This window comes from Coregonus lavaretus, assembly GCF_964263955.1.
Source record: "Coregonus lavaretus genome assembly, chromosome: 11".
Classification (NCBI taxonomy): Eukaryota; Metazoa; Chordata; class Actinopteri; order Salmoniformes; family Salmonidae; genus Coregonus; species Coregonus lavaretus.
The window spans coordinates 12,868,150-12,893,146 of record NC_139998.1 but is presented as its reverse complement, the minus strand read 5'-3'; the positions used below and the strand labels follow the sequence as shown (position 1 = coordinate 12,893,146).

Sequence of the window (24,997 nt, the reverse complement as noted above, 5' to 3'; positions counted from 1 at the left end):
TCTTCCCTTCTCCCTGTGGCACTTACTAGATCCTGGGCACCTGGATGATCCATCGCATGTTGGGGGAGTGAACCTTGTGCTGGATGAACCATGAGGCCAGGCTCTCCCACTCATCAGGGGAGCGGCCGTAGATGGACATACGGGGCTCTGCGTGCTGGTACTTACTCTCCTCCAGCTCATGAGCCACTTCCTGTTATAGAGGAAGAGGAAAAGAATTACAGTACGTTAGAGATGCCCATGATAGTGGAGTTGATATTGAGCATAAGTTGATCCTATACCTTGATGATGCGTGCAAAGTATTCCCCTTTGATGTAGTTGTCTGTTTTCAGGTAAATCTCTCTGAGTTCGCTTGCTCCCACAGGGTTGTACTTGGAGTTGAACTTATCAAAGCGGTGGAATGTTTGCCTTCCCTAATAGAGTAAACATTTATAATTTATTACATGCTTTTGTCAACAATGGCAGTTTAGCACCACTATCATTGTGATCCTCAAACACAAGTTATATGGAACCTACTGCCAAACTGCAATTGTTTAAAGACATACTTCTGAATATTCATATATGCATTATAAAGGTGTTATGAACTGCTTATGAACAGTTTAATCGGTATGCCGAATAGGTTATTAAATGTGTTAAAAAACGTGATATTATTTCAAGCATTGGAGCACGTAAGTGTTTCTGGAACATTCTTACAGCGTGTACGTCCAGGGAGTCCACAGTGAGGTCATAGGGGTCCATGGCCAGGGTGTCAAACACCTGTTTCAAGGTGATCATCTGGCCCCCCTTCTCCAGCACCACGCGGTCTGCCTCGGTCTTGTAGGTGGTCTGGATGAACTTCAGCAGGTGCTTCTGGTTCATGCAAGCGGCTGCGTGGATGTGAGTGTCTACCTGTATTTATGAGGAGGCATAAGACAGACATATTTTGTCAGCTTGTTCTAAAGCACAGCTTGAGTCAGTGAGATGTAATGTATGACCATCTAATCATGGGAGTTTCAACCCTTTTATTTGCATTACATCTTATACTCTATACACTACCGTTCAAAAGTTTGGTGTCACTTAGAAATGTCCTTGTTTTACATGAAAACATAAATGAAATTAGTTTGAATAGGAAATATAGCAAAATGAATAGGAAATGTATTCATTGACAAGATTAGAAATAATGATTTTTAATTGAAATAATAATTGTGTCCTTCAAACTTTGCTTTCGTCAAAGAATCCTCAATTTGCCACAATTACAGCCTTGCAGACCTTTGGCATTCTAGTTGTCAATTTGTTGAGGTAATATGAAGAGATTTCACCCCATGCTTCCTGAAGCACCTCCCACAAGTTGGATTGGCTTGATTGGCACTTCTTACGTACGATACGGTCAAGCTGCTCCCACAACAGCTCAATAATGCTGAGATCCGGTGACTGTGCTGGCCACTCCATTATAGACAGAATACCAGCTGACTGCTTCTTCCCTAAATAGTTATTGCATAGTTTGGAGCTGTGCTTTGGGTCATTGTCCTGTTGTAGGAGGAAATTGGTTCCAATCAAGCGCCGTCCACAGGGTATGGCATGGCGTTGCAAACAAAATGGAGTGATAGCCTTCCTTCAAGATCCCTTTTACCCTGTACAAATATCCCACTTTACCACCACCAAAGCACCCCCAGACCATCACATTGCCTCCACCATGCTTGACAGATGGCATCAAGCATTCCTCCAACATCTTTTCATTTGGTCTGCGTCTCAGAAATGTTATTCTTTGTGATCCGAACACCTCAAACTTCAATTCGTCTGTCCATAACACTTTTTTCCAGTGTCTGTGTTCTTTGACCATCTTAATCTTTTCTTTTTATTGGCCAGTCTGAGATATTGCTTTTTCTTTGCAACTCTGCCTAGAAGGTCAGCATCCCGGAGTCGCCTCGTCACTGTTGACGTTGAGACTGGTGTTTTGCGGGTACTATTTAATGAAGCTGCCAGTTGAGGACCTGTGAGGCGTCTGTTTCTCAAACTAGACACTAATGTATTTGTCCTCTTGCTTAGTTGTGCACCGGGGCCTCCCACTCCTCTTTCTATTCTTGTTACAGCTAGTTTGCGCTGTTCTGTGAAGGGAGTAGTACACAGCATTGTACGAGATCTTCAGTTTCTTGGCAATTTCTTGCATGGAATAGCCTTAATTTCTCAGAACAAAAATAGACTGACGAGTTACAGAAGAAGGTTCTTTGTTTCTGGCAAATTTGATTCTGTAATCAAACCCACAATTGTTGATGCTCCAGATACTCAACTAGTCGCAGGAAGGCCAGTTGTATTGCTTCTTTAATCAGCACAACAGTTTTCAGCTGTGCTAACATAATTGCAAAAGGGTTTTCTAATGATCAATTAGCCTTTTAAAATGATAAACTTGGATTAGTAAACACAACGTGCCATTGGAACACAGGACTGATGGTTGCTGATAATGGGCCTCCGTACGCCTATGTAGATATTCCATAAAAAATCAGCCATTTCCAGCTACAATAGCCATTTACAACATTAACAATGTCTACACTGTTTTTCTGATCAATTTTATATTTTAATTGACAAGGAAATGTATAAGTGACCCCAAGCTTTTGAATGGTAGTGTACATCACCAACCTTCCTGACGTTATAGAAGTCTCTGTGAGGTACACCTTTCAGCTCCTTCAACTCAGCCATCTCATTCAACATCTCATGCAGATAAAACTTGGAGGCCACAAAGTTCAGTCGTCTGTGGCAGTAGGTTTTCCTGGAAGAAGAATGAGATGACATTAGAAACACTGTAATAGAGGGGTCATTGGGAATTGGGCAACAGTGGGAGGTGGTGATATTGGTGGTGGGGTGCTCACGTGGGCCCGTCTGCGATCATGGCGAGGACATGGCTGAGGTCTATCGCGAAGGTCTCCAAGTCGGGGTAGGGCAGGCTGTGGGGCTGCTGCTGCTTCAGGGCCTCTGCATCGTCGTACACGTACACGATGCCGTCCTTCATCTGCAGCAAGTAGTTCAGGTCGTCAGGTATGCCCTCCGTAGTGTACGGGTCCTCCCCCTCTCGAGGGCAGGGGCACATGTCTGCAGAGGACAGGATTAAATAAGTGGACAGAGGGAAGAGTGGAGAGAGTGAGAGGAAACGACAGAAGAAGAGGATGAGTGTCTCGAATTGGAGTTACTTTTCCTATGAGTCCTTTTCAGAAATAATCAAGGCAAAGCTGTTTCTAGGGCTCTTTGCCCCAAAGTCTTATACTGTATCTATCACATTGATGAGCAGTTAGCTGGTATGTGGTTGATGCTGGATGTGTACAATGTAATTCTCTACCTGGCAAGATCTCGTCCTCCACGTTCCACTTCTGGTTCTCAGCGCTGCGGAGAAACTGGGCGGTGGTCCTGTGGAAGCGGTGGTAGGCCAGCCTGGAGTACTTCTCTCTGATGAACAGGGCCTTCATCAGGGTCTTGGCTGCCTGCTCATAGTCCTCCACTGTGATCTGGGAATGAAGTGTGTTGACAGGCCATTATAGGCAATACACTGTCAATAGAAATGGCAACTCCTAGAAGTATTGTTTCCAAGCTAGCTCTTGCCTTGGTATAATTTTTTTGGGGATCATTGCATGAAGTATATGACATGATTTGTGATGTGATTAAATTAGATTATACAAGTATCATATTATTGTATGACGTCGCTTACCCCTGCACAATAATCTCCGCTGATGGTGACCCTCTGGAACTCTGGGGAGTTCTCTGGGATACTAGGGCAGACAGGGGCGCCAGGGGAAAGCAGAGGGGTGACTACAGACATAGCCCACTCTGGATTGATGTTGAAGGAACTGGGGACCTGCTGAGATACCGACTGGTAACGCTTAACCTTAAAACTCTTCTTCCTGGAGAGACCAACATCATACAAGTGGATAAGTGGACATTCCGGACCCTAGTCTCCTTTTTAACTCAATGTCATTCAAGTCACTTGGGGAAAATAATCCTCACTGAAAATGTCTACATTTGAAGATCAGTTCATTTCAGTGACTTGACATGAACTGAAATACTTTGAAATTGACTCCCAGTGTCCCTGACCTATTAGACCCATTAGTTTATCTGTGCCCTCTGACCTCTTGACGCTTTCCTCAGAGTACTGCTCGGCGATCTCCTTGAGCATCTCCATCTCCCGGTCCTGGTGCAGGCCGATGGGGCAGTCCTCAGGCACAGTGTACATGGACAGGGCATCCTTGGTGTCCTCCTCCTTCAACGCCGAGGCGTACACCTTCTCTGCCAGAAGACGCACCGACTCATCCACCTCGCTCAGCGAGATCTTAGGGAACTGACGCGGCATCTCTACTGAAACAAAGGAACACACACGTACTCTGACTATCACAGATATGCTTTTACTATGCAGGATTGAAGTATACTGTATTCGTGAAATATACTGGTATTTTTTTATGTTTAAAACACGCAGTTGTGACATTGTCCTTTAGAATTGAGTTATAAAATGACTTAGAAATGACTTATAAATGAAGGCTGTTGGTATGATTATTATATTATCTATGATGAAGTACTACTGCTGTTACGGAAAATAAAACATTATCTTAGCAGAGGCAGTAAATAACTACAGGGTAAGCAGGAGACTCACACACAACAGGCTGAATCTGAGAGCATGGTGTAATGGGGACACCAATGTTTCGTACCACCTCAGCTTAAATCACTGCAGTTAACATGTCCTTGAGTGTCCTTGTCTCATGTTTCTATGTGCCTTCATTTGCTGCGTCATAATCATGTTACAGTAAACAAAACTATTCACCAAAAAGGTCATGTTACAGAGACAGAGTCACCTTTGACCTTTTGGATCAGAGGTCAGTCATTGAGCATGAAAAGGAAAATCGTTCACCCACCCAGCCTCTCTGTCTCCAATTATCTGTCTCAGTGACTCTATACATTTTGTTTCTAAAGCATTTTTTGACTGTGATACAGACAAAATGGCCTTGATAATGTGTTGAGTATGCATAAAAGCGTGTGAAGAGAAGTGTGTGATACATACTGTAGTGGGATATGTCACAGTTCATGGGATTGCATGAGCTCATGGCTGATTATGACCATATTAGGTGGACCATATTAGGTGACTGCCTCCCCCCTCCTCCCAAAAAAGGTTTAGAAATGATTCCTTTCTTGTTCTACAGAATTGTCCATAGGCTTGGTTCAGGGTAGATCTGGTTACTGTGATATTTGTTTCTGCCTGGCAGTTTCACAAAACCACTGTTGTCACGACTTCCGCCGAAGCTGCCCCCCTTCCTGGTTCGAGCAGGCTTCGGCGTTCGTCGTCACCAGAGTACTTGCTACTGCCGATACCATTCTCATCACTCCACTTGTCATGTCTTGTCAATCACACATACCTGGTGCTCATTCCCCTAATTAGTATATGTATAAGTGTTCCCTCTGTTCCCCTTGTCTTTGTGAGTGATTGTTTTGTTGTGAGAGCGTGTAGCTCGGTTGAGCTACATTTCACTGTGTTATTGCTAAGGTGGATGTTTTCCCTTGTACAGTTTCGTTTGACGCTTGGGGCGTTTGATTTATGCAAACGGATTAAACTCTGGACTTCGGTATTTTACCTCCTGCGCCTGACTCCTTCTTTCACACCTCGTCACAGAATCACTCACCTGATCTGATATGGAGTCAGCACGAGAAGACCGCATGCCTGGAGTTGTGGCAAGGGTCCAGGAGCATTCCTCGATGTTGGCCAGTTTGGGGGAAGCGATGGATCGGGTTCTTCAGGTGGTAGAATGCCTGGAGAGGAGAGGATCCGATCTATCGAGACCAGCTGGTCAACCGGATCCAGCCACCTACACCCCAGCCCCTGGAGGGATCCAGATATCCCGGCCACCGGTGTTTGACGGGACTGCAGCGCGCTGTAAGGGATTCCTACTCCAACTGGAGTTGTATTTCTCCAGCATCAGACCGGAGCCCTGGGAGCGGGAGAAGGTATCCGTCCTCGTTTCCTGCCTTTGTGGGAGTAGCCCTGGAGTGGGCCAACGTGGTATGGAATGAGGGAGGTACCACGTTGAAGAACTACAGGGAGTTTACTCGCCTCTTTAGGGCCGTTTTTGATCACCCGCCTGAGGGTCGAGAGGCGGGCGAACGACTGGTTAATCTAAGGCAGGGGACGAGGACCGCTCAGGACTACGCGCTGGAGTTCCGGACGCTGGCAGCGGGGTCCGGGTGGAACGAGCGGGCCCTGATAGACCATTTCCAGTGCCACCTAAGGGAGGACGTCCGACGGGAGCTAGCCTGCCGGGATGCCATGCTATCGTTCTCCCAACTGGTGGACATGGCCATCCGGCTGGACAATCTGCTAGCAGCCAGAGGACATCCTGGTAGGGGTCTGCCCGTTTCCACTCCGGACGACTCTGACCCCGAGCAGATGGAGCTGGGGGGAGCCGCCGGTCGAGAGAGCGCAGGAGGACAGCGACAGTGCCACTCTGGTGGCACGAAGGGACAATCCACCTCATGTCGCAGTCAACGTTCTTTTGGGGCTGGAGGCGGTAGGCAGGGTACTCACGCATCACCCCAGGTAACGAACACCCAAACGTGTTCAGAGCCCTTTGCGGCGCACTGTACTTTATCTATCTCCTTTCCAGATCACTTGGTCGGTTCCCAGTGTAAGGCGCTAGTCGATTCAGGCGCAGCTGGGAATTTTATGGACAGGGCATTTGCACACCGTCAAGGCATTTCATTGGTTCCCCTAACCATTCCACTCCCCATCAGAGCACTAGATAGTCGACCATTAAGGGTCCGGGTTGGTCAAGGAAGTTACTGTACCAGTCACCATGATTACGCAGGAGACACATGTTGAGCAGATCACCTTTATGATCATTGAGTCTCCTGCTTACCCTGTATTCTTGGGTATCCCGTGGTTAGCCCTTCACAACCCCAATTTCTCATGGCCGCAGAGGGTTCTTACGGGGTGGTCGCGTGAGTGTCCAGGTAGGTGTCTAGGTGTTTCCGTTGGTGCGACCACGGTGGTGCGCATTCCCTCCGAATACCATGATCTGGCTCTCGCGTTTTCCAAGATGCAAGCGACTAAATTACCACCTCATCGGGAGGGGGATTGCGCGATAAACCTTCGGGTAGACGCTGTACCTCCCAGGAGTCATGTGTATCCCCTGTCGCAGGCTGAAATGGAGGCTATGGAAATATATGTCACCGAGTCCCTGCGCCAGGGGTATATACATCCCTCCACTTCACCTGCCTCCTCGAGTTTCTTCTTTGTGAAGAAGAAAGATGGCGGTTTAAGCCCATGCATTGATTATCGACCACTGAATAATGTGACGGTACGATTTAGTTATCCTCTTCCCCTCATTCCTTCAGTGATTGAGTCAATGCATGGGGCCCGTTTTTTCACCAAATTAGAACTCAGGAGTGCCTACAACCTGGTGAGTGGAAAACAGCATTCAGCACAACCTCGGGTCATTATGAATACCTGGTAATGCCCTATGGTTTGATGAATGCTCCATGGGTTTTCCAGTCCTTTGTGAACGAGGTGTTTCGGAACATGCTTAGTCACGGTGTGGTGGTCTACATCGATGACATCCTGGTGTATTCCGCTACGCGCGCTGAGCATGTGTCCCTGGTTCGCAAAGTACTGGTCTGACTGCTGGAAAATTATCTTTATGCCAAGGCAGAGAAGTGTGAGTTTTTCCAGCAGTCAATCTCCTTCCTCGGATATCGCATTACCACCACAGGTGTGGAGATGGAGGGAGACCGCATTGCAGCCGTGCGTAATTGGAAGACTCCAACCACGGTAAAGGAGGTGCAGCGCTTCCTTGGCTTTGCCAACTACTATCGAAGGTTTATTCAGGGTTTGGCAAGGTCGCAGCTCCCATTACCTCCTTGTTGAAGGGTGTGCCATCCCGGCTCCGCTGGTCTGCTGAGGCTGATTTGGCATTCAGTAGATTGCGGGGTCTGTTCACCTCAGCCCCGGTGCTGGCCCACCCCGATCCATCACTACCGTTCGTAGTGGAGGTGGATGCGTCCGAGGTAGGGATAGGAGCTGTCTTATCCCAACGCTCGGGCACGCCACCCAAGCTCCGCCCCTGTGCCTTCTTTTCTAAGAAGCTCAGCTTGGCGGAGCAGAACTACGGCGTTGGTGATCGGGAGCTGCTGGCTGTTGTCCGAGCTTTGACGGTGTGGAGACATTGGCTCGAAGGGGTGAAACACCCTTTCCTCGTCTGGACAGACCACCATAACCTGGAGTACATTCGGGCAGCGAGGAGGCTGAATCCTTGCCAGGCCAGGTGGGCCCTCTTCTTCACCCGGTTTGATTTCACACTCTCATACATTCCGGGTACGAAGAACGTGAAGGCAGACACACTGTCTCGGCTGTATGACACAGAGGAGAGACCCAGAGACAACACCCGCATACTCCTGGCCTCATGCATGGTGGCGCCGGTAGTATGGGCGATGGATGTAGATATAGCGCAGGCATTACGCACAGATCCATCTCCACCGCAGTGTCCAGCTGGGCTGCAGTACGTGCCTGCGCTTATCCGTGATCGTCTGATCTACTGGGCACACACGTCACCCTCCTCTGGTCACCCAGGTATCGATCGTACAATGCGCTGCCTGACCGAGAAGTACTGGTGGCCTACCTTGGCTAAGGACGTGAGGGTGTATGTTTCCTCATGCTCAGTGTGTGCTCAGAGTAAGGCACCTAGGCACCTCCCAGCGAGTAAGCCACAACCTTTACCAGTTCCACAACGACCATGGTCTCACCTGAGTTTTGACTTTCTCACTGATCTTCCCCCCTCCCAAGGTAACACCACTATCCTGGTCGTTGTGGACCGCTTTTCAAAGTCCCGCCGCCTCCTTCCTCTGCCCGGTCTCCCCATGGCCCTACAAACTGCAGAGGCTCTGTTTACTCACGTCTTCCGGCACTACGGGGTACCAGAGGATATAGTGTCTGACCAAGGTCCCCAGTTCACATCTAGAGTCTGGAAGAAGTTCATGGAACGTCTGGGGGTCTCGGTCAGCCTGACCTCTGGTTTTCACCCCGAGAGCAATGGGCAGGTGGAAAGGGTGAATCAAGATGTGGGTAGGTTCCTGCGGACCTACTGACAGGAACGGCCGGGGGAGTGGTCGGTGTTCCTGCCATGGGCAGAATATGCTCAGAACTCTCTCCGCCACTCCTCCACTAACCTAACACCCTTCCAATGTGTTTTGGGTTGCCAACCGGTCCTGGCACCGTGGCACCAGAACCAGACCGAGGATCCCGCAGTGGATGACTGGTTTCGGCGCGCGGAGGAGACTTGCGACGCTGCCCACGCTCGCCTCCAGTGCGCCGTACGTCGTCAGAAGGCCCACGCTGACCACCACCGCAGGGAGGCCCCGGTGTTCGTACCGGGGGATCGGGTCTGGCTCTCGACCCGGAATCTGCCCCTCCGCCTGCCCTGCCGGAAGCTGAGCCCGCGGTTTGTGGGGCCGTTTAAAGTCAAGAGGAGAATAAACGAGGTGACATACAGGTTGCTACTCCCCCCTGATTACCGTATTAACCCCTCGTTTCATGTGTCTCTCCTCAGGCCGGTGGTAGCTGGTCCGCTCCAGGAGTCTGAGGTACGGGAGGTTCCTCCACCTCCTCTGGACATTGAGGGTGCCCCGGCGTACTCGGTCCGTTCCATCCTGGATTCGAGGCGTCGGGTGGGGGGCCTTTAGTATCTCGTGGAGTGGGAGGGGTACGGTCCGGAGGAACGGTGCTGGGTCCCAAGGCGGGACATCCTCGATCCCTCCCTGTTGAGGGATTTCCACCGTCTCCATCCGACTCACCCTGCTCCGCGTCCTCCTGGCCATCCCAGAGGCCGTGGTCGACGCACTGCTGGAGCCGCGCGTCAGGGGGGGGGGTACTGTCACGACTTCCGCCGAGGCTGCCCCCCCCCTCCTGGTTCGGGCAGGCTTCGCCGTTCGTCGTCACCGGAGTACTAGCTACTGCCGATCCCATTCTCATCAATCCACTTGTCATGTCTTGTCAATCACACACACCTGGTGCTCATTCCCCTAATTAGTATGTGTATAAGTGTTCCCTCTGTTCCCCTTGTCTTTGTGAGTGATTGTTTTGTTGTGAGAGCGTGTAGCTCGGTTGAGCTACATTTCACTGTGTTATTGCCAAGGTGGATGTTTTCCCTTGTACAGTTTCATTTGACGCTTGGGGCGTTTGATTTATGCAAACTGATTAAACTCTGGACGGATTAAACTCTGGCCACAATGCATGAGGCCGGGAGTATGCAGGTGTTGTCTCTGGGCCTCTCCTCTGTGTCTGGATGGTATTTCACCTCCTGTGCCTGACTCCTTCTTTCACACCTTGTCACAGTTGTGCAACAAACATGGTTTCGTTCACGTCTTTCAGTTCTGTGGTCTGTTTCTGAGTTGTAGCACAAAAACAACTCCATTCACATTAAATGACACAGAATATTCCCAGTCAGACCAAGCAGACAGAGAAAATGAGGGGTTAACAATCTTGAGGTCCATTTCTACTGTAAAAGGCAAAGACAACCTACAGTGTTTGTTGTTTTAGTATGCAGTTATTTGCAGACTATATTACTCTTGGTTCCCAGGACCTTGTATATTTTAAATGTTTATTTGTGTAGCCCTCAAGCCTTACATTATCGTGTTTCCATTTGCAACCAACTGATTCTGCTGATTCACTTAGCTTAGCCATTTTGGAGTGACACAACTTTGGTTGCTATCCAACTACCAGTCTACAATGCTTGCTGTGTTCTTATTTTATTGACCATGTCTCCACATGTGACTATTAATACTAGTGCCACTGTTAGGGTAGCATCTGTGACTGAGTGGGTCAGTTGGCCAGTTCCCCAGTCAGACGTCACGGATACTGTGTAGAACGACAAGCAGGGAAAAGGAACATTAAGCACCACCCTATCAAATGAGTGCTTCGATGTTGGCTCACTTTCACTAAATGTTGACATGGAACTCAAGCCAACTAAGATCATTCAACAACCCCAGTGCCTTAAAATAGGCCTACAATGCTTTGGAACTTTCCCCCATGTTCCTCGGCCAGCGCCTCTAGGAAGGCCGCATTTCCGACGAGTCGTCCCAACAACAGCTGGGTAAGTCTCATCAAATCAAATCAAATCAAATGTTATTTATCACTGGTGTAGACTTTACAGTGAAATACTTGTTTACGAACCTTTCCCAACGATGCAGAGTACAAGTACCAGATCAATGTGCAGAGGTACGAGGTACTTGAAGTATATACAGTGCATTCAGAAAGTATTCAGACCCCTTGACTTATTCCACATTTTGTTACGTTACAGCCTTATTCTAAAATGGATTAAATTGTTTTTTTCCCTTATCAATCTACACACAATACACCATAATGACAAAGCAAAAAAAAGGTTTGTAGACATTTTTGCACATTTATTACAAATAAAAAACGGGAATATCACATTTACATAACTATTCACACACTTTACTCAGTACTTTGTTGACGCACCTTTGGCAGCGATTACAGCCTTGAGTCTTCTTGGGTATGACGCTACAAGCTTGTAACACCTGTATTTGGGGAATTTCTCCCATTCTTCTCTCCAGATCCTCTCAAGCTCTGTCAGGTTGGATGGGGAGCGTCGCTGCACAGCTATTTTCAGGTCTCTCCAATTCGATCGGGTTCTAGTCCGGGCTCTGGCTGGGCCACTCAAAGACATTCAGAGACTTGTCCCAAGTCACTCATGCGTTGTCTTGGCTGTGTGCTTAGGGTCGTTGTCCTGTTGGAAGGTGAACCTTCACCCCAGTCTGATATCCTGAGTGCTCTGGACCAGATTTTCGTCAAGGATCTCTGTACTTTGCGCCGTTCATCTTTCCCTCGTTCCTGACTACATTTTACATTTACATTTTAGTCATTTAGCAGACGCTCTTATCCAGAGCGACTTACAGTTAGTGAGTGCATACATTTTTCATACTGGCCCCCCGTGGGAAATGAACCCACAACCCTGGCGTTGCAAGCGCCATGCTCTACCAACTGAGCTAGTCTCCCAGTCCCTGCCGCTGAAAAACATCCCCACAGCATGATGCTGCCACCACCATGCTTCACAGTAGGGATGGTGCCAGGTTTCCTCAAGATGTGACGCTTGGAATTCAGGCCAAAGAGATAATCTTGTTTCTCATGGTCTGAGAGTCCTTTAGGTGCCTTTTGGCAAACTCCAAGCGGGCCGTCGTGTGCCTTTTACTGAGGAGTGGCTTCTGTCTGGCCACTCTACCATAAAGGCCTGATTGGTGGAGTGCTGCAGAGATGATTGTCCTTCTGGAAGGTTCTCCCATCTCCACAGAGGAACTCTTGAGCTCTGTCAGAGTGACCATTGGGTTCTTGGTCACCTCCCTGACCAAGGCCGTTCTTCCCAGATTGCTCAGTTTGGCCAGGTGGCCAGCTCTAGGAAGAGTCTTGGTGGTACCAAACTTCTTCCATTTAAGAATGATGGAGGCCACTGTGTTCTTGGAGACCTTCAATGCTGCAGACAATATTTTGGTACCCTTCCCCAGATCTGTGCCTCGACACAATCCTGTCTCGGAGCTCTACGGACAATTCCTTAGACCTCATGGCTTGGTTTTTGCTCAGACATGCACTGTCAACTGTGGGACCAAATATAAACAGGTGTGTCTCTTTCCAAATCATGTCCAATCAATTGAATTTACCACAGGTTGACTCCAATGAAGTTGTAGAAACAGCTCAAGGATGATCAATGGAAACAGCTCAATTTCGAGTCTCATAGCAAAGGGTCTGAATACTGTAGATTGATGAGGGAAAATTTTATTTAATCCATTTTAGAGTAAGGCTCTAACTTAACAAAATGTGGAAAAATTCAAGGGGTCTGAATACTTTCCGAATGCACTGTATGTACATAAAGGCAGGGTAAATTGACTAGGCATCCGGATATATAATAATAAGAGTAAAATATAGTATCATCAGCAAATGATCAGCGTAAAAGTGTGTGTGTGTGTGCGTGCGTGCATGCGTGCGTATGTAGTGTTTGAATGTGTGAGGGATTTGTGTAGGAGTGACAGTGTAGTGTGTGTATATGGTGTGTATATAAAGTCTAGTGAGTGTGCACAGGGTCAGTGCAAGATGGAGTCAGTGCAGATAATTGACTATTTAGCAGTCTGGCTGTTTAGCAGCATTATGGCTTGGAGGTAGAAGCTGTCTCTGAGCCTGTTGGTCCGAGAGCCGATGCTCTGGTACCATTTGCCCGACGGTAGCAGAGTGAACAGTCTATGACTTGGTTGGCTGGAGTCTTTGGCCATTTCTTACACCTCCTGATATGGATGGCAGGGAGCTCGGCCCCAGTGATGTACTGGGCTGTCTGCATCACCCTTTGTACCGCTTTGCGGTCAAGGGCGGTGCAACTGCCATACCAAGCGGTGATACAGCCGGTCAAGATGCTCTCGATGGTGCAGCTGTAGAACCTTTTGAGGATCTGAGAGCCCATGCCAAATATTTTCTTCCTCCTGAGGGGGAACAGACGCTGCCGTGCCCTCTTCACGACTGTGCAGGTGTGTGTGGACCATGTTAAGTCCTTAGTGATGTGGACGCCAAGGAACTTAAAGCTCTCGACCCGCTCCACAACAGCCCCGTAGATGTGGATGGGGGAGTGCTCTTCCCTGTTTTTCCCATAGTCGACGATAAGCTCCTTGGTCTCCTTGACATTGAGGGAGAAGTTGTTGTCCCGGCACCACACTGCTAAGTCTCTGACCTCCTTCCTGTAGGTTGACTCATCGCAACAACAACAGTGTATATGGGGACAATAAACTGAGTAATTTACTGAGTGATTTAGTTGTTGTCATGATTTAGTTGTTGACTTTGTGTCCATGAGGAAGGTCAGTGCCTCTATACGCCATCACACACAATCCAAACACATGACATCATCAAACTGGCGACTCATCCTGACTTATTGTCATTTCCTCTGAAAATGCCCCTTTTTCAGCATTTGGCTATTGTCAACTAGTTGTGCTTCATCACAGTATTTTCTTGCACACAGGAAGTGCTCAATCCAGTAGATCCTGACCCTCAGAGTGCCCCAAGCCATAGACATTCAATGACCCCTGCTATTCACACAACGCCCATTGTCATCATCACAACACAACAGGATGGTCAGTAGGTAGCTTTATCTCTCACTCTTACCTTCTGCAGTGATCCGGGCCATGCCTGGCTCTCTGACTCTGAGTGGTGAGTCTCTATCACCCAGTGGTGACTCTCTGTCTCTCTTGTGAATCTCTTTGTATGACTGTTGATCACTACTGTGATGCAGGAGAGACTCCCTGTTATGACTCTTTCTGTGTGTCTTTCTCAGGATTCGCTCAGTTGTTTATCAACCCTGGTCTCTGTATGAGGCAGCAGCTGGTTATTTCTGTGTCTTGAGTATTCCTATTTTAGGAGGCTGGGAGCGTCATGGAGACCAAACCCGCTAATCCAAGTTGTGTATGTCACAACTGGCTCTTAGCGAGGCAGTGACTCAGCACTCATTGAGAGATGAGAGATGGGGTGATGGGGGGTGAACCTAATGTCCTTCTGATCCCCCTCCTCCCACCATACACTGTAACAGTTGTAAGGAGAACAGGAGAGCAGAGGACTTAATGCTTGCTTGAATAGATCATCAATGGCAGGAGGCAACCTCTTTGCCTTTGATCTTCTGGTCATGTCTTTGAGGGAGGCAAGCAAGACGCTCTGCTAAACAGGAAAGTTAAAACATATGCTTGTCTGCACCAGCTGGCTCTACTAAAAGCCAGGCCTGGAACTGGGCCATGCCAGCCTGCCAGGAGCATAGCAACCATGCCCTGCACTGTGTTGGACAGACAACTGAGCTTTACCAGGATTCCATAGTCCATAACAGGACCGAGAACACAAGTACCTGATAGAATAGAATGTGCTGTGCACATTAGAGCTAATGACAATTTATGGAACACTCTGTCCCTGAAACATTGTGCTACACTGAATGAAACACACAGAAGGTTACAATGTTATAGTCAAATGGACACATTCCCAAACCCATGCTTTGATAGACCTTGACGTAGGATACCAGGCATAGAGTACTGAATCCTATTTGCTGTGAGTGGCCTCCTTTACCCTTACTATACGCTGGGTGTCAACAGTCACATGTGCCCCTAAGCCATTACAGAAACAACAAACATAATGTAATTCAATAGTAGTATGCTGACACACCAGGGTGAGAAATGCCTGGATCTATTTGTGCAGTGTAGTCATAACAATCACTGGTCCAGTGGCAGGAAATGGAAAGTGTCAGGAACAAGTCAGATTATAAACACAGTTAGAGGGCAGTCAAAAATACGTAATCAGTCTCCAGTGAAAACATGCAAAACCCCCGAAGAATGTAGAGACACAGGCCTACTACTTACCCCAAGGTGTAACAAAGCGGAGAAGTTGGTAGGTATGTTGTTTATTTGTTCAGTGTTGTGTGCTGATGCTACAGAATCAGACGAGGGGAGTGAGTGTGTGGTGCTCTCAGCGGACTAGGTCTATTTATTTATCTTTTTAATGGCTGAGCTGCGTCTCACGGCCTCTCCTCTATTTGCAGGGAAACAATTGGGGGAAACCTGACTCCGCCTCGGAAAGCGTTACTGTTGTACGTGCACATCCCACAGAGACTTGTGTGTGTGCCAGTCCTATCCTGTCCTGCCTTTCCCAGTCCCAAAACCCCCACTTCCCCATCTCTCACTCCCACTCAGAGCCACACACAACCACAACCGCTCTCCAGATTATAGCTTGAGTAATTTTGGCATTGGTATTGTATTATGTAACATCTCTTATGAAGGACTGTGACATCTGCGTCATATTCAGTACTCTGGTAATATGATACTCCACCTCTTTACTCTCATGAGAAGAAATAACAATTTTTGACAGTGAGGCATAGGAACACACATAGAAACATGGATTAGCATAGATTTATTTAGGCTTAGCGTAGGAGTGGGCTCTGTAGTCTTGAGCTCACTTGACAAATCAGTTCCATCGTGCCAGCATTGTGCCAACGAGGCCTCTACATTTAGGAAGGAATAAAAGATAACCAACCAGCTCCCTTATCACTCACAGCAATTCAGCGTTAGAAGAAGTGTTCTCTACACTCTCATGCTCTTTAACATGTAGTAATATCATTGAATTAGATTAAATAAGACGCTCATGCTTACATTGCTGCACACAACTAGTGTATGAACTCTGTCAGCGTAAATGAGTGGTTTTTGTTATTGCACTGACCCTGCTGTATGGCCAGTGCACATGCTCATACCTTGAACAGTACTTAGCTCTTAAATGCTGGTAGAGAACAATGGAATGCCCCAGGCTGCATTCTCACCTCAGCATTCAGACATTGTTGTTTTTCTTTCATACTGTATGTGTCTGCAAGTGCATCTGGATATCATTAGCATATAGTATGTGCATGTGCACAGTGTGTGTATGTGCGTCTTTGTGTGTGTGTGTGTGTGTGTGTGTGTGTGTGGTTAGGTTTGAAGCTGCTCTAACCTGCTCTGTGTTGTTTGCCACTGGAAACACCTCTGATTGTCAGCGCTCTCTGTGACCGCTGAAGATTTTTTGTTGTTGCTTACGATAACAATCTCAATTTGAAGCTCTAAAGAAAAGGGGAATTCTTCTCAAAATCAAGAACACCATTCTCCCTCCTGCCCCACCTATTGTCCATGTATGAATATTAGTTGGCATCTAACTGAAGAAGCTAACTGCATCGCAGTGCTAGCAGTGCATCGCAGTGCTAGCTGTGCCACTAGAGATCCTGGTTCGTGTCCAGGCTCTGTGGCAGCCAGCCACGACCGGGAGACCCATGGGCGGCGCACAATTGGTCCAGCGTCGTCCAAGGTAGGGGAGGGTTTGGCCGGCAGGGATGTGGGTTAGTTTCCCACGGGGGGCCAGTATGAAAAAAACAACAAAAAACAAAACAAACAAAACAAACAAAAAAACATGTATGCATTCACTAACTGTAAGTCGCTCTGGATAAGAGTGTCTGCTAAATGACTAAAATGTCAATAGAAGATTAGCCTTAGTGCAGCAGCTGTGGCAGACAGATTCTGCTAGTGAGCTAAACTGAGTGCACACAGCTGATTTACCCCTTCACTGCCGGCCTGGAAATGAATGCAACTTTTTACCAGTTTATGCAAATAATTGCACCATGAAGTGAAACCATGAAAGAAAGAAGGCTATGTTTCAGTTATGGGGATGCACGACCACATGTAGCCTAACTAATCTAACTTTACTGAGAGTATGATGGAAAGTGTTCAGATGTAACCCAACATCCTTATATGCTTTGTCCTCTCTCTATCTCTCTCTTTTCTTTCTTGAACCAGTTCTGGAACAATTTATACACACATTTATACACTCATGCATGTTTTTAGAGAGAAACTGGGTACGATGCATGGCTGATCTTACAGTGCAATGGTAATGTTGTGAGTCTTTGCACTGGCCCCCATATAAATCTCTACAGAAATTCTTAAACTTGAGTGATGTCTTTGGTGGAGAGAATGTGTTTTATAATGAACCTTAGACAATAATACATAAGTTGCCAAAAAGTGTTTATTATGATGGACTGTGAAAACCCAAGGGATCATCATCTATTAATTTACTGTGTCAGAGCAGATATTATATTTTCTTCCATTTAAATATTTGAGGCTGTGAGTAAGTTCAGTTGGTGTTCAAGGTACAAAGTGTTCAGATAGAATGTGTGCTGCAGTCTTCTCCTCCCTGCTTTCCAACCCCCTTTAATTACAGACCTTTAGTGCCCTCTGTGGGATATCATGTGTTGTTACATGGGGTTCAACATTTATTTTTGAGGGTTGCAAAGAAAAACATGAATAATGTTATAATAAAATCATGCTGAGGAATTTTCTTCAAAAGACAGAGGATGAGACATGATGTGTCATACAGTGTCATGCTTCAGAACAAAATAAAAACTATACAGTCACTGCCTTGCAGTCTAACCAACGGTACTTTAAACGAAGCACAGTTTGAAGGCTAAACAAATGTAATTCACGTTTCACAAATGTAAGGCAGCACTACATCTATTCCAGATAAAGGGGTACTAATTATTTGTATAAAATAATTTATATAAGTACTGTGTTATGTGGCACTATCCAGGTCTTTCTTGCAAAAGTGGGTTATTTTGGCAAGAGAGACCTGGTTACCACATAACCCTGCTTCTTATACATTATGTGCAAGTTGAGACATGGCCTCTTGACTCAAGCGAAGAAAACTTTGGCCAAATATTACAACAAACAAGCCTACAGGCCAGAAAATGTTGTTCAGCGTTCTCGCATTTCATAAACACTGTGTTTGGATAGATCCTGACGGAACTCATTTCCAATACTGTAGTACAAATAGTTCCACCTGAGAATTTGTCAATGTTGCTATACTTTGAAAATGTGAAGAATTATGGAACTAAGGTGTGAGTCAGATGTGCCTCCTTCGGATTAATACAAATTTGAATTAGTCCGGTCAGCACTTACTTCTTCTCCTTGGTCAACAAATCAACAAATCCAATGAAGAAATGAACATTCTATTAAATCTATCATAGCTCACATGAAACCAACTCCACACACCACAGATCATTTTCAACTGCAATAAAACTTTATAGAAACAGAATTCGTTGGCACATGCTGAGGATAAGTTAACATTGGCCTAACTAGAATATCAAGTGGATTAATATTCATCTCTAGTAGATCCTGAAGGGCATATTCTGTCATCATTAGACCTCTGGGGAGGATTGGCCTGGATCCTGACCTCAGACTGGCTGCATGGAGTCCCAGATAAAGGAGCTACTGCCTTGGCTGCAGTGGAGCATACCTTGGTCCTCCTAGGGATGCCTCCTGGTGTCTGTGGTCTGCTGGGTTTAACCTCTGGCAACTGCTTGTGGCTGGAGGTAAATGTGCTCCCACTGGTTTTGGTTTTGACTGGACCCAGACACATGCTACACATTTGTCCCTCCAGCTGCAGATGAGGCGTGCGAGGCACCTTAGAGGTGTTTTTTCTCCTTTGGACAGTGAGAGAGGTCACAGTGAGCAGTGGGAGCATGATGGGTGGAGTGGCCATTGGAGGCCTTCCCATGTCAGCCCTCTCTTCAGTCACATCCATGTTGTGGAAGTGGGATCGGCTATTCCTTCTCCCTGGTGGCATTGGCTGTAGGACAATATTACTGGCACGCCGGACACTGAGGATGTCTGTCAGGCTGTTCTCAGAACTGTTCTGACTGGTCTCTGGTGTCCTAGCCAATGGAGAGCTGGACTTCCATCTGTCTTTCATGGCTGTGAGAGTCACAGTGGAGGAGCAAACAACAACAAAAAGCATGTTTGAGAATAAGAATATAGAATAGATTGCAGATATTTCAATAGAATTTGATCAAAGTTGTTATTATAAACTAGTGTTTTTCCACTTTCAAAGGACATTCCAATTCCTCCCAAAATGTTCATAAATTCATAAAAATGACAGATTCACAAACTAAGGCCTACCTTCAATTTGGACATCCAGATAATTTGCACACGTAGGATTTGACTATACAGTCTCAACAATATATTCTTGAAAACAGAAAGACAAGATCTGTTTTATTTTTCCTCGTTTTGTACATATTTTTTTGTCACAAAATCACAAAACATAATAGAGAAGTTTTTCTTACAATTATTGATAAAATAAAGTTCTCATAACATAAAAGTAATGTATATGAGATTATTTCGTTAATTATATGGCCTACCTCAGTTCAGGAAGAGTGTAATGACTTGTCTATAGAATGTCTTATTTTAACAAAAGAATGCATCATTATGACATTATGTACATTATGACATAGCAGCCATCCACCTCATCAAAGTTAGTCAAAACCACTTGAATAGGCCTAATGTAAAATTAAATACAATAGGCCTAATTCAATAATTGAATACAAATAATAGTTTGACAATAATTATTCAGTTTATTGGCTTTTATTTTCATTACAGTAGTAGTTTAGAATTTATTAAAATGTGATTAGGCCTAGTGACCTTAGCTCATTGAACATCTGTGTGGAACGTTCGCAGCTGACGCCACAAAGATGCCCTTGAAAAAAAATCACGATTTCATATTCAACGTATCGGCATATATGCACGGAAAATAAATTCCCAGTACTCAAATAAATGTGAACATTTTATTATGTATTTATTATAGCATCCTCTTAGAACGAGAACCACCGTGGTGTCACTGTTTTAGAAAATAAAAAAGCACTAAATTAACCAGATTCATGACTTCTGCACGTCCCTCCTGCACAGTAGATGGCGCCAAAGTGCTCTCTGTTTCTTCTTCGTTAGAAGAAGGAAGCAGACTTCTAAAGCATGCTGTGTGCTTTGCGCCGTTGTTTTTGATGATGTCCAAGTGCGAACATAGCTACAGGTATTTTGACTTCTATACTAAATTATAATAGCAGTAGTTGTGTGTTTTCTTGTTGTGCATTCGACCCACAATATTTTGGTCCCATTCGGTATTAGCATTGTGATAATGCCTAATGCCCAGATTGATGATGTCGACCAAACACAATTCAATATCACTTTTGAAATACAATAAATAGCCTATTAATTTGTTGACAAAACAAATTAACAAATTATATGTTGGCTTCACGTCTCCAACTCAACTCAAATAAAATGTATGAAAAATGTATGCACTCACTAAAACTGTAAGTCGCTCTAGATAAGAGCGTCTGCTAAATGACTAAAATGTAAATGTAAATAAAAATTAAAGAATGGGATTAAGCCAGTATCTTAGATTGAACTATTTAAGCAGTAAATATATCCTTTAAATGTTGATCTTTGATTGCGTTGTCAACTAAACACAATTTAATATTACTTTTCTAATACAGTACAGTAAATAGTCTAAAGTTAAGACTATCTTACAAACGAATGTAACATTCAACCTTAAAATGAGTAACATGGCCACATTTTGAGGTTACTGAAACTATAAATTTATTCTTATGTAACGTTAATCCAAAATTGCTGTATTGTGTGTAGAATCTCGAACGGCATTGATCACTTGCACCATGTACTTTTAATGTAATCTCAACCTCAATCCAGCTAATTTGATTATGCTATTAGATGAAGCACAGTGTTGCTTAGTCGCCAGGGATGTGGGTTCGATTCTCACGGGTGGCCAGTACCAAAATGTATGCACTCACTACTGTAAATCGCTCTGAATAGGAGTGTATGCTTAATGACTAAAATGTAAATAACACATTAACGGTTGTGTGTGTGTATATACAGTACCAGTCAAAAGTTTGGACACACCTACTCATTCAAGGGTTTTTCTTTATTTTCACTATTTTCTTCATTGTAGAATAAAACAATGAAATAACACATTTGGAATCATGTAGTAACCATGTAAATCATGTAGTAACCTATATTCACCCACTCAAAAAGTAAAATGTATTTTTGAGTGGGTGAATATAGGTTGTAATCTCATTGATCAACGTATCAGCCACATATTACCAAATGATCCACGTTGAAATGACACGGTGTGCCCAGTGGGTAGCTTGTTTGCATTAGCCATGCCTTATTCTATTCTCTTCTATTGACAAAATGTTTTGTCTTTTTTCAGCAAACAGAAAATTAGACTGCACCTCTCCCTCCGTCTATCAAGATGGAGAACTTGATGAAAGAACACCACAGCCGCAATGATCCAGAGAACAGGGCAAATGACATTGATTCAGCTGAAATAAAGATTCAAATAGATGAGATACGCATTGAGTACACTGAACAGATGAACACACTGGAAGAAGATAATCTAAGTGACCAGCCAGCAAACCAAGCAGACAGTTCGGATTCGCCACAAGAGGATTCTAAGTCTGATTCAGTCTTTCTTTTGTACACAGTGTGAGAAGAGCTTCCGTACTGCATCACGCTTAAAGCAGCACCTAACAATTCATGATGCTGACAGAACATACTGTTGCACAAAATGCGACAAGCACCTCCGATATGCATAGTGCCTAAGGAAGCACCTGACGATGGACAGTGAGAAAAATCTGTGAGGAAATTATGTTCTGTTGCAAGAGCTTCAGTCAAACCATACTGGTATCAAACCCCATTCTTGTGAAGAGTGTGGGAAGAGCTTTGGTCTTCTGCAGGGTCTTCAGAGGCACCAATACACACACAGGCCCAAACCAGAAAAGTCCTGCCTCTTTGAGGATTGTGGAAAAAGCTTTCTTAACCTCACTCAGCTGGCCAGTTATAAACATGTTCACTCCAATGTTAAGTCACACACTTGTGAGGAGTGTGGTAAAAAATTCAAACAGTTTGGAGGTTTGACTGTACACTGCCGCACTCACACAGGGGAGACACCGTTCTCTTGCAAAGAGTGCGGGAGAACATTTACGCAGTCTGGCTCCTAAGGTTCATATGTTAAAACACACAGGAGAGAGGTCATTCTCTTGTAAGGAGTGTGGTAAAACGTTAAACATCGCAAAGATGTTACGGCTTCACATGCTCGTTCACACAGGAGAAAAACTACATAAATGCCCTGAATGTGGGAAGGGAAACCAAATACAGTGATATACTGTATTTCACCACAAACTGAACTTTCCATAGAATGTTATTGTTGTCACGACTTCCTCCGGAGCTGCCTCCTCTTCTTGTTCGGGCAGGCTTCGCCGTTCGTCGTTACCGGCATTCTAGCCACTGCCGCTCCTCATTTCATCATTCCATTTGTTTTGTCTTGTTTATTACACACACCTGGTTCATATCCCCTCATCAGTACCTGTATTAGTGTTCCCTCTGCCCCCTTGTCTTTGTGTGTGATTGTTTATTGTGGAGGTTACTATAGCTCGGTGGAGCTATATTGTATTTTGTATCGCCGGGATATTCACCCGTGTGCCTTGTTTTCTCCAGTGCGCCGTATTACCGCACTGGAGTGTGTTACGCATTGCTGCGTACAGCTGTATTGCCGAATAAACCATTTATTCTGTGATTTACCCTCCTGCGCCAGACTCTTGTCACAATCACCCGCTACAATTGTGGGTCGCCTTTTTTGTAATATAATGCCTATGATACATTGTGTCAAACTAGTCTAATGATGCATAAGATAAAAGTGGTAATTTAATTTATAAAACTTTTTTTTAGCGCTTTTCATTATATAAAGAATCTGAGCGCTTTAAAGGAGTAAAGAAATACGTGCAATGGTGACTTATTTCTCATTGAACTTGCATTGCAATTGCTGTACTGCATGGGGCGGCAGGTAGCTCAGTGGTTAAGAGCGTTGTGCCAGTAACCGAAAGGTCGCTGGTTCTAATCCCTGAGCCTACTAGTTGAAAAATCTGTCGATGTGCCCTTGAGCAAGGCACTTAACCCTAATTGCTCCTGTAAGTCGCTCTGGATAAGAGCGTCTGCTAAATGACTAAAAATGTAAAATGTAATTACCGTTGTTGTCCATTTGAAACCCTTATGTTGTTGTTGTGGCAACAAAGTACAGTGGGGAAAAAAAGTATTTAGTCAGCCACCAATTGTGCAAGTTCTCCCACTTAAAAAGATGAGAGAGGCCTGTAATTTTCATCATAGGTACACGTCAACTATGACAGACAAAATGAGATTTTTTTTTCCAGAAAATCACATTGTAGGATTTTTAATGAATTTATTTGCTAATTATGGTGGAAAATAAGTATTTGGTCAATAACAAAAGTTTCTCAATACTTTGTTATATACCCTTTGTTGGCAATGACATAGGTCAAACGTTTTCTGTAAGTCTTCACAAGGTTTACACACACTGTTGCTGGTATTTTGGCCCATTTCTCCATGCAGATCTCCTCTAGAGCAGTGATGTTTTGGGGCTGTTGCTGGGCAACACAGACTTTCAACTCCCTCCAAAGATTTTCTATGGGGTTGAGATCTGGAGACTGGCTAGGCCACTCCAGGACCTTGAAATGCTTCTTACGAAGCCACTCCTTCGTTGCCCGGGCGGTGTGTTTGGGATCATTGTCATGCTGAAAGACCCAGCCACGTTTCATCTTCAATGCCCTTGCTGATGGAAGGAGGTTTTCACTCAAAATCTCACGATACATGGCCCCATTCATTCTTTCCTTTACACGGATCAGTCGTCCTGGTCCCTTTGCAGATAAACAGCCCCAAAGCATGATGTTTCCACCCCCATGCTTCACAGTAGGTATGGTGTTCTTTGGATGCAACTCAGCATTCTTTGTCCTCCAAACACGACGAGTTGTGTTTTTACCAAAAAGTTATATTTTGGTTTCATCTGACCATATGACATTCTCCCAATCCTCTTCTGGATCATCCAAATACACTCTAGCAAACTTCAGACGGGCCTGGACATGTACTGGCTTAAGCAGGGGGACACGTCTGGCACTGCAGGATTTGAGTCCCTGGCGGCATAGTGTGTTACTGATGGTAGGCTTTGTTACTTTGGTCCCAGCTCTCTGCAGGTCATTCACTAGGTCCCCCCGTGTGGTTCTGGGAATTTTGCTACAAAATCCTACAATGTGATTTTCTGGATTTTGTTTTCTCAATTTGTCTGTCATAGTTGACGTGTACCTATGATGAAAATCACAGGCCTCTCTCATCTTTTTAAGTGGGAGAACTTGCACAATTGGTGGCTGACTAAATACTTTTTTCCCCCACTGTAGATGACCTGATCTATGTACTTTGGCAGGGCCATACTTGTTAATGGGGATACCTTTAGTACTGTACTGTATGTTAACCTTTCAGTGAATAATGAGTGATTTGAAATGTAAAAGTGTTGTGCACAGAATTAACACTAACCTCCACCTTTATTCAATGCCTTGATTGAAGAAAACTATACAGGCACATATTGCACTCAAAATATATGCTTTACTGCAGTGGTTTCCAACCTGTGGTCTGCGGACCACTGGTGGTCCACTGGGGTACTGTAGGTGGTCCGTACATTTTATTGATTCCCAAAATAATAACAGTTGGGAGTATTTATGGTATAATAAGCAATTTTACATTACTTTTCACAATACAAATTGTTTATAATAATAGGCCTTTAATC

At 45.1% G+C, this 24,997-nt stretch overlaps 1 protein-coding gene across 5 annotated transcripts in view; it reads right to left on the bottom strand.

The window, feature by feature from the left end:
- LOC311137718 (AMP deaminase 3-like) overlaps positions 1 to 15,484 on the bottom strand; it is a 29,885-nt gene extending 14,401 nt beyond the window's left edge. The window contains exons 1-9 of one of the 5 annotated variants that reach the window (XM_084172274.1): positions 15,379 to 15,484; positions 4,089 to 4,314; positions 3,671 to 3,863; positions 3,305 to 3,470; positions 2,841 to 3,060; positions 2,611 to 2,740; positions 691 to 885; positions 279 to 410; positions 27 to 190 (exon numbers count right to left, since the gene is read on the bottom strand). In XM_084172274.1, the coding sequence (XP_084028400.1) occupies positions 27 to 190; positions 279 to 410; positions 691 to 885; positions 2,611 to 2,740; positions 2,841 to 3,060; positions 3,305 to 3,470; positions 3,671 to 3,863; positions 4,089 to 4,309 (1,421 nt within the window). In that variant the 5' untranslated portion in view covers positions 4,310 to 4,314; positions 15,379 to 15,484. Of the gene's footprint in view, positions 1 to 26; positions 191 to 278; positions 411 to 690; positions 886 to 2,610; positions 2,741 to 2,840; positions 3,061 to 3,304; positions 3,471 to 3,670; positions 3,864 to 4,088; positions 4,315 to 5,627; positions 5,712 to 14,146; positions 14,291 to 15,378 lie in introns of those variants that run through there. The other 4 variants (XM_084172273.1, XM_084172272.1, XM_084172275.1 and 1 more) reach the window with 4 other exon arrangements.
- Positions 15,485 to 24,997: the final 9,513 nt, after the last annotated feature.